Source organism: Neolamprologus brichardi, chromosome 7, assembly GCF_056152115.1.
Source record: "Neolamprologus brichardi isolate AB-2024 chromosome 7, ASM5615211v1, whole genome shotgun sequence".
NCBI lineage: Eukaryota > Metazoa > Chordata > Actinopteri > Cichliformes > Cichlidae > Neolamprologus > Neolamprologus brichardi.
The window spans coordinates 36480614-36496947 of NC_142110.1; the positions used below are offsets into that span (position 1 = coordinate 36480614).

At 38.9% G+C, this 16334-nt stretch overlaps 3 protein-coding genes across 4 annotated transcripts in view; 2 read left to right on the top strand and 1 right to left on the bottom strand.

Annotated features, from left to right (window-relative positions):
- The window catches only part of LOC118453508 (NACHT, LRR and PYD domains-containing protein 3-like), a 454485-nt gene that overhangs the window by 290164 nt on the left and 147987 nt on the right, over window positions 1-16334 (top strand). The gene's annotated exons all lie outside the window — the stretch shown is intronic.
- Window positions 4263-6000, top strand: LOC148102122 (uncharacterized). The gene is made up of 2 exons (XM_087843565.1): window positions 4263-4712; window positions 5374-6000. Exons 1-2 carry the CDS (start codon window positions 4269-4271, stop codon window positions 5692-5694), a joined length of 765 nt encoding a protein of 254 aa, XP_087699691.1. The 5' UTR covers window positions 4263-4268; the 3' UTR covers window positions 5695-6000.
- Window positions 6886-7932, bottom strand: LOC148102123 (uncharacterized). Its single transcript, XM_087844411.1, has one exon. It carries the CDS (start codon window positions 7930-7932, stop codon window positions 6886-6888), a length of 1047 nt encoding a protein of 348 aa, XP_087700537.1.

A 16334-nucleotide genomic window follows, 5' to 3' on the forward strand; every position in this document is an offset into this window, starting at 1 on the left:
TTTTCCTAGTATACGACAGTATGTCCTTGAAATTATTAACAGCAGTCTGTCTTCTGGTATGGTTCCTGCAAATTTCAAACATGCAGTAGTGCAGCCACTGCTTAAGAAACCTGGCCTTGATCACACAGTTTTAGCGAACTATAGGCCTATTTCCAAGCTGCCTTTAGTCTCCAGGGTTTTAGAGAAAATTGTTTTTAGTCAACTAAAAGATTTTATAGATGATAATGGCATCTTTGAGGTTTTTCAGTCAGGTTTTAAAACCCTTCACAGCACAGAATCTGCATTATTAAGGGTTTTTAATGACATCCTTCTGGCATGTGATTCTGGTAACCATGTTGTTCTTGTCTTGCTTGACCTAACTGCTGCCTTTGACACCGTAGACCACAATATTCTAATTTCTCGATTACATGATGTAGTGGGTATTGGTGGAACTGCACTTAATTGGTTCAGGTCTTATATGTCAGATAGAACTTTCTCTGTCAGCCTTCTCGGTTACGAATCGTCTTCTGCTCCTCTGTCATGCGGCGTCCCACAGGGCTCAATTTTAGGGCCACTGCTCTTTTCACTGTATCTATTGCCTCTGGGTTCTATCCTTAGAAGGCATGGGATCTCATTTCATTGTTATGCCGATGACTGCCAAATTTATTTGGCACTAAAACACAAGGATGGCATCTCCATAAAACCTCTCTTGACATGTCTAGATGAAATTATAGCTTGGTTGGCTCTAAACTTTTTAAATTTTAATGAAAAGAAAACAGAAGTGTTGGTGTTTGGACCCAGTGGTCCCTGTGAGTCCTCCTCTGTTGTTTTAGGATCCCTGGAAGTCTATTTTAAACCTGTTGTTACTGACCTTGGTTTTAAGTTGGACAGTGATTTTAAATTGGACAACCAAATCAGACCAGTGGTGAAATCCAGTTTTTATCATTTAAGGCGACTGGCAAGAGTAAAATCTTTTCTTTCGAGGCAGCATCTTGAAACAGTGATCCATGCTTTTATTTCTTCCCGCCTGGACGACTGTAACTCACTTTATGTGGGGGTCAGTCAGTCGTTGCTCTCACGTCTGCAGCTGGTTCAAAATGCGGCTGCACGACTCCTAACAGGAACTCGAAAAAGAGAGCATATAACCCCCATGCTAGCCTCTCTGCACTGGCTGCCTGTGTCTTTTAGAGTTAATTTTAAACTTCTTATGTTTGTTTTTAAATGCCTCCACAGCAAGGTTATTATTGTTAACGAAAACTAATGAAATAACGAAAACTAGAAGTGAAAAAACATTTTCGTTAACGGAAATAAAAATAAAAACAAAAAAAGGAAAACTAACTAAAACTGGAATGAGTGTTCACAAAACTAACTAAAATTAACTGAATTTATAGCAAAAATGTGTTTAGTTTTCATTGATGTGTGCGTGTCATACAATAGTCAAGGGTGAAAATGAAGTTTAGTTTCCAGATTGTTTTCTTGCTGTGTCTCATTATGCCAGCAGGTGGCAGCACGTTAGTCGAGTCGTCTGTGTTGCTGCTCCGTCCACGCGCAGAATCATGTCAGGAAAAGTCGGGAGCCAGAGTCCAATTTGGGATTACTTTGAATATGACTGTGTTTTGGATAAAGCAAGTGTCTTGTAGTGGAAACAGACAAATTATGAGGGACATTTCTAAAGGGGAAAAAATCCCACAAACCTTAAAGTGCACTTGAAAAGCTCACACAAGAAGGCTAACCTAGCTTAGCTTGAGAAGGTAAGGGAGCACACTCAACCCTCATCCCCAGAAACAGAAGCTAACCCCAGGCAAGGCAGCGTGATGCATCCCGAGACAACAGGACGGGGATATCTACACAACTGTATGAGTCAATTACCTTCAAAAAGTTTATCAATTCACTTGAACCAAAATTACGAACACCCGGTGCTGCGAGAGTTAATCGTCTCATTGGGGCCAAGATATACATTTTATAGTTGCCTGGTATCAATGGTTGTTCATCTGCCTTTATTTATTTATTTAAAGAACCCATAGGTGGGAATGTGAGTTGTCTGTCTCTGCGTGTTAGCCCTGCGACAGACAGGCGACCTGTCCAGGGTGCAGTATGGTAGCTGGAATAGCAACATACCCAAGGATGAGCAGAATGACTGATATGATGAAACTGGGATTTTGTTACACTTAATTATTGCAAACACAACTAAAACTATAACTGAAACTAATCAAAACTAAACTGAAACTAAGGATTTTCAAAAAAATAAAAACTAAACTAAACTAGCAAACAATTGGTAAAAACTAATTAAAACTGATATAAAATTGAAAATCTGAAGTCAAAACTAAATAAAAATAAAAACTAATGGAGGTACCGAGATCCAGGAGGAAGCTCAGAGGGGACAGGGCCTTCTCTATTGTGGCTCCAAAATTATGGAATAATTTGCCCATGCACGTTAGAGAGGCCCCTTCACTGTCCACTTTTAAATCACATCTTAAAACCCACTTGTATTCCTTGCCTTTTCACCTCAGCGAGACTTAGTTTCTCTTTTAATTGAAGTAGTTATTTAATGATTTCACTCTTCTTTTATTGGGTTTTTACTTATATCTTATGTAATTTTATTTTACAGTTCCAATGTACAGCACTTTGTGTCAGCTGTGGTTGTTTTAAAGTGCTTTATGAATACAGTTGATTGATTGATTGATTGATTGATGTCCTGTAATCAGTATGATGCTATAATTTGAGATACAATAAATAAAATACGTTTTTGTACAAAGTATCGGTATCAGATCAGTATCGTCGATTTGATGTGTACAAGTAAGTTACACTTAGTACAGCGGAGGGGAGAAACTGTAATGAATGTTTATGCGGATATTTCACTCAGAAAAATGGGTGGCGTTCATACACAGCCCCGGTTGTTGTTCTGACGGTGGTCGACTGACGATCCCCTCACAACATGTTAGCTAACACAAACTAATGTAGTGCATGTAACTGTGTGTATACATTAGTGGTACAGTGTCGGAAGAAATGAGCAAACTGTTAACTGTTTATAATGTCAGAATGACATCATCGTTCTCCTGCACTGTGTAATGTATGTCAGCTCAAGAAGGAAATCATATCTTATACTCTGAGCTGCCCAGTGCACTTAACGCCTACGTGTGGAAATGGTAGGCTACACTACAGTTCACTACCGGTAAAAAAATAAACTTAATACAGTATTTGATTTTTTTATAGAACAATAAAATAAAAAGTGCTGGCTGAGGAGCGCTGCCGCGTTAAACTTTGACCTCGGAGTGACGTTTTTTCGCACAACCAATAGAAGTGCAGAAAGTCGCAAATCAGGCATATTGTTCGCATAAACACCAAAATAAATAAATAAATAACGAAATAATCCCGATATTGTGCCAAAGACTGATTTACAATGTTACTTTGTGTTCTGTGTGTGATACCTTTGCTTAAATGACTAAATTGACTGTGTATTTATGACTCTGCGTTATAGTCCTGCATACATAAGTAACATTCATATGTACAGATATATGTACACAAGCGTGTACACAAAAGTCTACTGCTGATCGAGCTGCTCAGTGGTCGTACAGTCTCATGCAGAGAGCGTGGAGGTGTTGTCCGTTGCCATTCCACCACTCCAGCAGACCACAACATAAAAGACAGCAGATGCCACCACAGTGTCGTAGAACATCCTTGGAAGACGTACTACCTACACCATAACCAATCAAGTCCTGCTTTTTTTTAAATACAGGAGAGGATTTATTATTTACTGCAAGGCTATGCCTTAGTTTGCTTCTTTCATTATTGTGTTTCGCCCGGCATAAAATAGATCTGGTATGTTTACATTCATGTAATTTTTTTTTTACATTTATGTTCATTAACATGCACTGTCCTAAATAAATAAATAAATTCTAAAAGATAGCTTTTCTGATAACTACAGTCAGTACTCTCCTACTGGCATTAGCCAGTAGGAAATACTTTCAATTTTAGCACATAGTCATCAGACAATTATAAGTGTTCGAACTCTAAAGAGAATTTGTAAAAGACTTGGGCTTTTTAGAAGGAAGAATCAATCAAACTTGGAGGAAGTGCTAGCCTTTGTCCAACAAGAGATCATGACAAATGGACAGATGCAAGGTTATCGTTGGCTACATCTTCGTGCAATTCAACATGGATTTGTGCTGTCACAAGATACTGTAAGATGCATAATCAAATTGGTGGACCCTCAAGGTGTGGAACTGAGACGAGCTCGACGGTTGAGAAGACGACAGTACAGCTGCAGAGGGCCGAATGCTCTCTGGCACATGGATGGCTATGACAAGTTGAAACCATATGGTATTGCTATCAGTGGCTGCATAGATGGTTTTAGCCGCTATGTTTTATGGATGGAGGCTTATACCACAAACAATGACCCTAAATTGATTGCAAGTTATTTTCTGAAAACAGTTTCATGCATCAGTGGATGTCCAGAGAGGTTACGTGCTGACCGAGGTACAGAAAATGGTTGTGTCGAACAAATGCAGATGTTTTTACGGAGAAACCACACAGACAGTTTTGCAGGTGAGAAAAGTTTCCTTTACGGAAGAAGTACGGCCAACCAACGTATAGAAGGATGGTGGGCTACCCTACGCAAACAGAGTGCACAATTTTGGATGAACTTATTTCAAACTTTTCAGGATGATGGCCACTTCACAGGGGATTTTTTGGACAAAAGTCTTATCCAATTCTGCTTTCTCAATCTTATTCAGGTAAAAGCATGTGCTCATGCTATGTAATGTGTTAGCTGCATAAATAGAAAATATAAATATGGTTAGAACATTTTTTTCTTTAATTTAAATATTAAAATGGAAATAAAATTCATATGTCTTGATGCATGCTCAATCAGCCAGGTAAGGATGTTTTTGACAAAACATTTCTCACACTGAAAACGCTACATCCAGATGAACAGAATGAACTTTTGGGATTCCATTTTAATACTTTGATGGAATTGTACTCATGTTATCAGTGGAAGTAACTGCACCTTTCTCAGCACAGGTGCATAGAGCATTTTTTTTAATTGCCACAGGGTTTTAATTACTATGGAGTCTGTTACCTAGTGGTCCTTTGGGCACGGTTTCAGAAAGCAATCTTATCATTTGGTTAATTCTCTATTGAAAATATATTGTAGAATCATTGCACACTGAGTATAAAGTGTTGGGCTATCTATTCAACAGTAGAATCATGCAGCACCATTCTGTGTCCATGTGCTGTTTAGTGAAAGTGCTATTTTGTTGTTGCTGCTTGGTTTTACATTAATTAGAGGTCACTTTCTACGTCTCTTGATTAATGAGTTAATAAGCCTCAACTTTGGCTAAATCTACTGGTACATGGCCTGTTTCATATACTTATATTGTGTTGTTTTTCATGTAGGATAAACTTGATGAAGTTGTGAACACATGGAACTTGCACAAAATCCGGCCAAGTGGTAGTGCAGCATCGAGTCGACCAGTAGTAATGTACTTGTTTCCAGAGCTGCACAGTGCTGAGGATAGACTGAAACCTATTTCTATGGAGGAGATCACTTTGTGTATGGAAGAGTGTAGCCCAAAAGGTCAACACCCCTGTGATGAAACAGTCTTTGAACTGTGTTGTCTGCTTATGGTAGAAAATGAATGGGATGTCCCAGGAGATCCACTTGGTGCTGCGGATCTGTATATTAGGTTAAGAGAAGAAATACTGCAAAGTATTTAAGAAACTTCAGTGTGTAAATGTACAAATAAATACAAAATATTTCTCTTTATCTTGATAACGTGATTTGATAGTAGGTGCCATGTCTTACAGGTACCTTTTATGCAGGTACTTCTGCACTGCATTAAATGAAAGACATCTTTTAGGTGTGACCGAACATGCCATTTTTCAGGTCATTCTCTCAGAATATTGCTGTTTATTTCTGCTGTAATGTAAATTCAGAGTGCTGATAGGAGGTCAGCACCAACTAGTATTATTTTATGTTGATCATAGTAATAAATACAGTTTGGTTGGTATCTCTGTTTTGTTGCCAGACATGTGCATAGTATATAAAATATAAACTGACCAGCTCCCTGCTCATTGTTTTCTGTATCAACCTTTACTCTTAATATTCATGGCTGGAAACCCAGGCACCAGCATATGATATGCTAAGTGTCCGGGTTATCTGTGGTATGTTTCAGCAAACTATAGTAGCATTAACAATTCTAGGTCTTGACAACAGCATGTTTTTATAAACGTATCATTGTTAGTATTTAAAGTCGTTAAATCGGGGCCTTTTGGGGAGCTTTTAGTGCAATTATATTAAAGCAAAGCTATTATAATCATTTACCCATATGAAGATCCATCACCTAATTATTATTGTATTTCACTTCTGTTAGTTGTAAGATATTTTAGCTGGTTTTCATGTAAAATGACCATGAGTCATTGCTATACTGATTCAGTGTGAGCTGTTGTATACAAGGCTCCTTCATGACATGAATCCTAAAATTATAAGAAACATACCAAAAATATTTTGACTTTTATTTGTAGGATCCCAGCAACAATGCAACAAAACAGTTCCTGCAAGTGGAACCAAGTTATTGTCCCATTAAGTGCAACATGTTTTACATTTATATTTGTGTATCTTTATGAAATGTTTGAAATTAAAAATAAATATCTTCCATGTTACTGAGTTCATGTGTGGCAGTCTCTTGAATTCTGGCATGTTCAAATAGATAAGGAGCTTGATGAACATATTCAAAACAACAATACAAATGTACTGTGTACAGTAACATTTTATTGGAAAAAGTTTACAAGAAACCTGTTCTTGCCAATGCCAATAACATGGCTAAAACTCATAACCATATAAGCTGCCCTGTAACAAGAATGACTCAACTTTTAAAACAAACTTATAGATCTCATACAGTCTTGTTGTCAGACATTACTTTCAAGAACTGCATTAAATTCAGAACGAAAATCTGGGAAGTTTTCATAGCTGTTAGCTAGCTGCAGAACATTCCCACACGTGTGTCCGACTGGTCTTCTTGTAAACTCTGTCATATCTTGAAATTCCACATAAATACTGTTTGTCACTATAAGGTCAGATCCGGTGCAGAAACGCATACATTTCTGAAGTTTAATGTTATCCAGCTCTCTGATGAATCTTTTGAGATGATTTGTCACTTCTTTTTGTTGTGGAGTCAAATCCACAGCAAATTTCAGTAGCTGGCACACTTTTTTTGAAGTTGGTTGCAGTTCAGAGAATAACTTAGTCAGTCCCTCCGGACTGAGGGAGATATGGGGGTCGATGATCTCCCTCCAGCAGTCAATAACAAACATTGGTTTTTGGACAAGCTCTTTGTGTGCTATTTCATCAAGGATTGTAGGAAGAGTCTCAGCAGTGATTCTTTTTCTACAGCCGTAACTGTCAAGAACTTCCACAAGATCATCCAAGTCAACTGCAGAGAAATCTTTTACTGCTTCCATCAAAACATCACATTCTTGGCTGCTGACGAACTGTAGAAAGTGTGCTTTAAGATCACTGTAAACACCACTGAAAAGCACTTGTTCCAGAAAAGGGATTGCAAGTTTATTTGGAAAATACTGACATTCTTGGTAACCTTTCAAGAGTATTCGCCCAACTGCCTTCCATTTTTCAGCAGGAAAATCATGGCGAATGAATGGCACTTTAACGGTTGCACCAAGGGTGCATCGCTCATAAAATTCATGCCAGAAGCATGTGAGTACATCTCTTAGTATTCCTGATCCAGTGCCTGGTTCTTCTGTGTTGTCTGGAAGTATGTGCTTCACATTCAGTGTTTTGCTCAAAATCTCCTCATCAGAGAAAGCAGTAATCATGTCATGTAAAGTGTCAGTGTGACGTATGGTGATTGTTTCACATCCCTTAGGAGATATGCCATCAGGAAAAAAAAGTTTCTTTCCTTCCTGAAGAATATCTTTTAATCCAGCATCAGTGGCCATTTGAATTTTTCTAGTGCCACCTCCCTGCTTCGCTCTCACCTGTTTGGCTATTTTTCCATCACAATGTATCCATCCTATCTCAACATTTCGTGTTGCTTTTTGCTTCTTTGTCTGTCTTATTCCTGCATCTGTATGTGAAGTGTTCTCCTTTGGACTTTCTTTTATGGTTTTTATTTTCTCACGAAGTTTTTGCAGAAGTCCTAGTTTTCTTTTTGACAGTGGTTGCTTGCTTTTGCAGAAATTGAAGAGGGCAATTCGGTCTCCGTACGAGGGAATGTAGTTTGCCAAAGTTGCGTCATCCATCAGTGCTATGACGTCACAGTCAATCTGCATACAGGAAGAAAGAAAAGACAGTCATTTTCTGCAACATTTACACTGCAAAGCAATATTACGGTTAATTCAATTCAATTTCAATTCAATTTTATTTATATAGCGCCAAATCACAACAAATGTCGCCTCAAGGCACTTCATAGATACAGAGAAAAACCCAACAATCATATGACCCCCTATGAGCAAGCACTTTGGCGACAGTGGGAAGGAAAAACTCCCTTTTAACAGGAAGAAACCTCCGGCAGAACCAGGCTCAGGGAGGGGCGGCCATCTGCTGTGATTGGTTGGGGTGAGAGAAGGAAGACAGGATAAAAGACATGCTGTGGAAGAGAGACAGAGATTAATAACAGATATGATTCAATGCAGAGAGTCTGTTAACACATAGTGAGTGAGAAAGGTGACTGGAAAGGAAAAACTCAATGCATCATGGGAATCCCCCGGCAGCCTACATCTATTGCAGCATAACTAAGGGAGGATTCAGGGTCACCTGGTCCAGCCCTAACTATATGCTTTAGCAAAAAGGAAAGTTTTAAGCCTAATCTTAAAAGTAGAGATAGTGTCTGTCTCCCGAATCCAAACTGGAAGCTGGTTCCACAGAAGAGGGGCCTGAAAACTGAAGGCTCTGCCTCCCATTCTACTTTTAAATACTCTAGGAACAACAAGTAGACCTGCAGAGCGGGAGCGAAGTGCTCTAATAGGGTGATATGGTACTACAAGGTCATTAAGATAAGATGGGGCCTGATTATTTAAGACCTTGTATGTGAGGAGCAGGATTTTGAATTCAATTCTAGATTTAACAGGAAGCCAATGAAGGGAAGCCAAAACAGGAGAAATATGCTCTCTCTTTCTAGTCCCTGTCAGGACTCTTGCTGCAGCATTTTGGATTAACTGAAGGCTTTTCAGTGAGTTTTTTGGACTTCCTGATAATAATGAATTACAGTCGTCCAGCCTGGAAGTAATAAATGCATGAACTAGTTTTTCAGCGTCACTCTGAGACAGGATATTTCTAATTTTAGAGATGTTGCGCAAATGGAAGAACGCAGTCTTACATATTTGTTTAATATGTGCGTTGAAGGACATATCCTGGTCAAAAATGACTCCAAGGTTCCTCACAGTGTTACTGGAGGCCAAGGTAATGCCATCCAGAGTAAGAATCTGGTTAGATACCATATTTCTAAGATTTTCAGCGCCGAGTACAATGACCTCAGTTTTATCTGAGTTAAGAAGCAGAAAGTTAGTGGCCATCCAGGTCTTTATGTCTTTAAGACATTCCTGCAGTTTAACTAATTGGTGTGTGTTATCTGGCTTCATGGACAGATAGAGCTGGGTGTCATCTGCATAGCAGTGAAAATGTATGCTATGTCTTCTAATGATGCTGCCTAGGGGAAGCATGTATAATGTAAACAGAATTGGTCCTAGCACTGAACCCTGTGGAACTCCATAATTAACCTCAGTGTGTGAAGAGGACTCTCCATTTACATGCACAAATTGGAGTCTATTAGATAGATATGATACAAACCACTGCAGTGCAATACCTGTAATACCTACAGCATGTTCTAATCGCTCTAGTAGGATATTATGGTCAACAGTATCGAATGCTGCACTAAGGTCAAGAAGGACAAGCACAGAGATGAGTCCACTGTCAGAGGCCATAAGAAGATCATTTGTAACCTTCACTAAAGCTGTTTCTGTGCTGTGATGAACTCTGAAACCTGACTGAAACTCTTCAAATAAACCATTCCTCTGCAGATGATCTGTTAGCTGTTTGACAAATACTCTTTCAAGGATTTTTGATATGAAAGGAAGGTTGGAGATTGGCCTATAATTAGCTAAGACTGCTGGGTCTAGAGATGGCTTTTTGAGTAAAGGTTTAACTGCAGCCACCTTGAAGGCCTGTGGTACATAGCTGATCATTAGAGATAGGTTGATCATATATGAGATTGAAGAATTAATCAATGGCAGGACTTCTTTGAGCAATTTTGTAGGAATGGGGTCTAAAAGACACGTTGATGGTTTGGAGGAAGTAATTATTGAAGTTAACTCAGAAAGATCGATTGGAGAAAAAGAGTCTAACTTAACATCAATGGTACTAAGAGTAGCTGTAGATAATATTACATCTGTGGGATGATTATTGGTAATTTTTTCTCTAATGATAAAAATTTTATTTGTGAAGAAGTTCATGAAGTCATCACTAGTTAACGTTAAAGGGATGGTTGGCTCAAAAGAGCTCTGACTGTTTGTCAGCCTGGCTACAGTGCTGAAGAGAAACCTGGGGTTGTTCTTATTTTCTTCAATCAGTGACGAGTAGTAAGCTGTTCTGGCTTTGCGGAGGGCTTTCTTATAAAGCAACAAACTATTTCTCCAGGCTAAATGATGATCCTCTAAATTTGTGACACGCCATTTCCTCTCCAGATTACGAGTCATCTGCTTTAGGGTACGTGTTTGAGAATTATACCACGGGGTCAGGTACTTCTGATTAGAGACCTTAGTTTTCACTGGAGCTACAGTATCCAGAGTCGTACGTAGTGAGGAGGTGAAATTATTAACAAGATAAGAGAGCGTGGAGGTGTTGTCCGTTGCCATTCCACCACTCCAGCAGACCACAACATAAAAGACAGCAGATGCCACCACAGTGTCGTAGAACATCCTTGGAAGACGTACTACCTACACCATAACCAATCAAGTCCTGCTTTTTTTTAAATACAGGAGAGGATTTATTATTTACTGCAAGGCTATGCCTTAGTTTGCTTCTTTCATTATTGTGTTTCGCCCGGCATAAAATAGATCTGGTATGTTTACATTCATGTAATTTTTTTTTTACATTTATGTTCATTAACATGCACTGTCCTAAATAAATAAATAAATTCTAAAAGATAGCTTTTCTGATAACTACAGTCAGTACTCTCCTACTGGCATTAGCGGTGACCTAAGAGGCTTAACCATAGATAATTGGCAAACCTTCTGGAGGAAACCTGGTCTTGTTAGGAGAGATGGCATCCATCCCACTTTGGATGGAGCAGCTCTCATTTCTAGAAATATCGACAAATTTATTAAACCCCTCAAAATATGACTATCCAGAGTTGGGACCAGGAAGCAGAGTTGCAGTCTTACACGCCTCTCTGCAACTTCTCTCCTCCTGCTACCCCCCCAAAAACCCATCTCCATAGAGACTGTGTCAGCTTCCAAAACGACAAAAAACAAACTAAAAACCAGCAACAAACAACTTAAACATTTACAAAGAAAGAACAATACAGTATCCACATCTGAACCAAAGAGTAAAACAGTGAAATGTGGATTATTAAATATTAGGTCTCTCTCCTCCAAGTCTCTGTTAGTACATGACTTAATAATTGATCAACAAATTGATTTACTCTGCCTTACAGAAACCTGGTTGCAGCAGGATGATTATGTTAGTTTAAATGAATCAACAACCCCGAGTCATTCTAACTACCAGAAATCTCGAAGCACAGGTCGAGGGGGCGGTGTGGCAGCAATTTTTCACACCAGTCTATTAATTAATGAAAGACCAAGACAGACTTTTAATTCATTTGAAAGCCTGATGCTTAGCATTGTCCACCCCAGCTGTGAAACTCAGAAACCAGTCTTACTTGTTATCATCTATCGTCCACCTGGGCCTTACACAGAGTTTCTGTCTGATTTCTCAGACTTTATATCTAATTTAGTTCTGAGCTCAGATAAAATAATTATTGTGGGTGATTTTAACATCCATGTTGATGCTAAAAATGACAGCCTCAACATGGCATTTAATCTGTTGTTAGACTCAATTGGTTTCTCTCAAAATGTAAAAGATCCCACCCACCACTTTAATCACACTCTAGATCTTGTTTTAACATATGGCATAGAAACTGAACGTTTAACAGTGTTTCCTGAAAACCCTCTCCTGTCTGATCATTTCTTGATAACATTTACATTTACAATAATTGATTACGCAGCAGTGGAGAGTGGACTTTATCAAAGTAGATGTCTTTCTGAAAGCGCTGTAACTAAGTTTAAGAATATAATCCAGCCACTGTTATCATCGTCAATGCCCTGTACCAACACAGAGCAGAGCAGCTATCTGAACACTACTCCAACAGAGGTCGATTATCTTGTTAATAATTTCACCTCCTCACTACGTACGACTCTGGATACTGTAGCTCCAGTGAAAACTAAGGTCTCTAATCAGAAGTACCTGACCCCGTGGTATAATTCTCAAACACGTACCCTAAAGCAGATGACTCGTAATCTGGAGAGGAAATGGCGTGTCACAAATTTAGAGGATCATCATTTAGCCTGGAGAAATAGTTTGTTGCTTTATAAGAAAGCCCTCCGCAAAGCCAGAACAGCTTACTACTCATCACTGATTGAAGAAAATAAGAACAACCCCAGGTTTCTCTTCAGCACTGTAGCCAGGCTGACAAACAGTCAGAGCTCTTTTGAGCCAACCATCCCTTTAACGTTAACTAGTGATGACTTCATGAACTTCTTCACAAATAAAATTTTTATCATTAGAGAAAAAATTACCAATAATCATCCCACAGATGTAATATTATCTACAGCTACTCTTAGTACCATTGATGTTAAGTTAGACTCTTTTTCTCCAATCGATCTTTCTGAGTTAACTTCAATAATTACTTCCTCCAAACCATCAACGTGTCTTTTAGACCCCATTCCTACAAAATTGCTCAAAGAAGTCCTGCCATTGATTAATTCTTCGATCTCATATATGATCAACCTATCTCTAATGATCGGCTATGTACCACAGGCCTTCAAGGTGGCTGCAGTTAAACCTTTACTCAAAAAGCCATCTCTAGACCCAGCAGTCTTAGCTAATTATAGGCCAATCTCCAACCTTCCTTTCATATCAAAAATCCTTGAAAGAGTAGTTGTCAAACAGCTAACAGATCATCTGCAGAGGAATGGTTTATTTGAAGAGTTTCAGTCAGGTTTCAGAGTTCATCACAGCACAGAAACAGCTTTAGTGAAGGTTACAAATGATCTTCTTATGGCCTCTGACAGTGGACTCATCTCTGTGCTTGTCCTTCTTGACCTTAGTGCAGCATTCGATACTGTTGACCATAATATCCTGTTAGAGCGATTAGAACATGCTGTAGGTATTACAGGTATTGCACTGCAGTGGTTTGTATCATATCTATCTAATAGACTCCAATTTGTGCATGTAAATGGAGAGTCCTCTTCACACACTGAGGTTAATTATGGAGTTCCACAGGGTTCAGTGCTAGGACCAATTCTGTTTACATTATACATGCTTCCCCTAGGCAGCATCATTAGAAGACATAGCATACATTTTCACTGCTATGCAGATGACACCCAGCTCTATCTGTCCATGAAGCCAGATAACACACACCAATTAGTTAAACTGCAGGAATGTCTTAAAGACATAAAGACTTGGATGGCCACTAACTTTCTGCTTCTTAACTCAGATAAAACTGAGGTCATTGTTCTCGGCGCTGAAAAGCTTAGAAATATGGTATCTAACCAGATTCTTACTCTGGATGGCATTACCTTGGCCTCCAGTAACACTGTGAGGAACCTTGGAGTCATTTTTGACCAGGATATGTCCTTCAACGCACATATTAAACAAATATGTAAGACTGCGTTCTTCCATTTGCGCAACATCTCTAAAATTAGAAATATCCTGTCTCAGAGTGACGCTGAAAAACTAGTTCATGCATTTATTACTTCCAGGCTGGACTACTGCAATTCATTATTATCAGGATGTCCAAAAAACTCACTGAAAAGCCTTCAGTTAATCCAAAATGCTGCAGCAAGAGAGCATATTTGTCCTGTTTTGGCTTCCCTTCATTGGCTTCCTGTTAAATCCAGAATTGAATTCAAAATCCTGCTCCTCACATACAAGGTCTTAAATAATCAGGCCCCATCCTATCTTAATGACCTTGTAGTACCATATCACCCTATTAGAGCACTTCGCTCCCACTCTGCAGGCCTACTTGTTGTTCCTAGAGTATTTAAAAGTAGAATGGGAGGGAGAGCCTTCAGTTTTCAGGCCCCTCTTCTGTGGAACCAGCTTCCAGTTTGGATTCGGGAGACAGACACTATCTCTACTTTTAAGATTAGGCTTAAAACTTTCCTTTTTGCTAAAGCATATAGTTAGGGCTGGACCAGGTGACCCTGAATCCTCCCTTAGTTATGCTGCAATAGATGTAGGCTGCCGGGGGATTCCCATGATGCATTGAGTTTTTCCTTTCCAGTCACCTTTCTCACTCACTATGTGTTAATAGACCTCTCTGTATTGAATCATATCTGTTATTAATCTTTGTCTCTCTTCCACAGCATGTCTTTATCCTGTCTTCCTTCTCTCACCCCAACCGGTCGCAGCAGATGGCCGCCCCTCCCTGAGCCTGGTTCTGCCGGAGGTTTCTTCCTGTTAAAAGGGAGTTTTTCCTTCCCACTGTCGCCAAAGTGCTTGCTCATAGGGGGTCATATGATTGTTGGGCTTTTCTCTGTATCTATGAAGCGCCTTGAGGCGACATTTGTTGTGATTTGGCGCTATATAAATAAAATTGAATTGAATTGAATTGAATTGAATTGAATTGAATCATTGACCTAACAGATGACCAAGTTCTGGTAAACACATATTTTATTATATGTTATATTTCATTTTACTTACCTGTTTGTGTGTGTGTATGTGTAAAAGAGATTGCTGATGAGTAAAATCTCATCATAGTATACTTGATTGTGTTTAAAACTCTGAAAGACATCACATTGATGTTTAACGTGCGCAGAAAAAAATCTTTTTCTTTGTCTTCTTTCTCCTCAGGAGTCTTTGGATGAATGGAGAACCATACGTTCCCAGCAGGATCAAGAGTACCAAGACTGCTTGCTTGCAGACCAAGAAAAGGTACACACACACACACACACACACAAACACTTTCTAGTTTTCAGCTGAACACTTTGCCAACAGCAACAAACAAATGACAGGACCCAGGTCCGATTTTATTCTGGTAGGCGTGATTGTGGATGCCGCTCAGGTGTCTCTGCGTTCCCTGCAGCTACACCGCAGACCACGCCACACTAACACTCAACTGTTCGTTTATTAGATGGAGAATGTGCACCCGTGACCTTGGAGAATGTCCTGGAATTTGTTTCTGGATCCCCTTCAATACCCCCAAATGGCTTTCTTATGCAGCCCACAATAGAGATTCTTCCAGAGGATTCTGGCAAGATTTTTCCTGAGGCAAATACATGTAACATTGTTTTGAAATTGCCAGTGCACAACGACTATGAATCATTTAAAGCACAAATGTGCAATGCTTCGAGCACCAACATTTGGCATGGCATAGATGGACACCATTTACATTGTCCATTTTGAATACTTTACAGTGCAGATTGTCAGTTATTGCTTCTAACCATTTTATGTTTCATATAGCACTATTATGAAAGCTATGATTGTAAGATTTAAAGTAATAGTTCAACACTGAAACTAAATACTTTAGTGTTGTTGAAGGTTTGAAGTTTTATAGACGGGTATCAACAGAAAGTAGAGGTAAAAAGCAAGACCTACATAACCGGCCTTTTTGTAGTCAAGACAGTGGTTGTCCAGTTAGTATTGACGTGACCTTTTCTGTTTTAGTTTGTGAAAGTCCTAACATAACTTGGTGTATTTAAACTGTCATTGCATCCCATGCTGTTTGTGCTTAAATGCACCGTGTCTTTGTATGGTAGTTATTTACCATGTAAAATATTTAACACTTTCAAAATGTTTTCTTAAATCCAACAAGCTTGGTTGTTGTTAAAGGTGTATTCCCTCATTGGAAACATCCAATTGCTGTTTTTGAATTGCTAAATTCATCTGATGTTATGGAAACAATTTGAAAATGTCTGTTATGCATCTTCACATATTTCTCAAAAGGTTCTACACCGCATCACAGTGTTCTCAAAGAAATTTCAGTGTTGCTATTTGTATAGTTATTTATTGTTCAAAACTATTTTAAATCAAAGGAAATAAAACATTTTTGGGATAATTACAACTGTCTTTACTGTCTTCATCTGGAGTCAGAGCAAAGCTTCCAGAGAAAATGGCATCATGA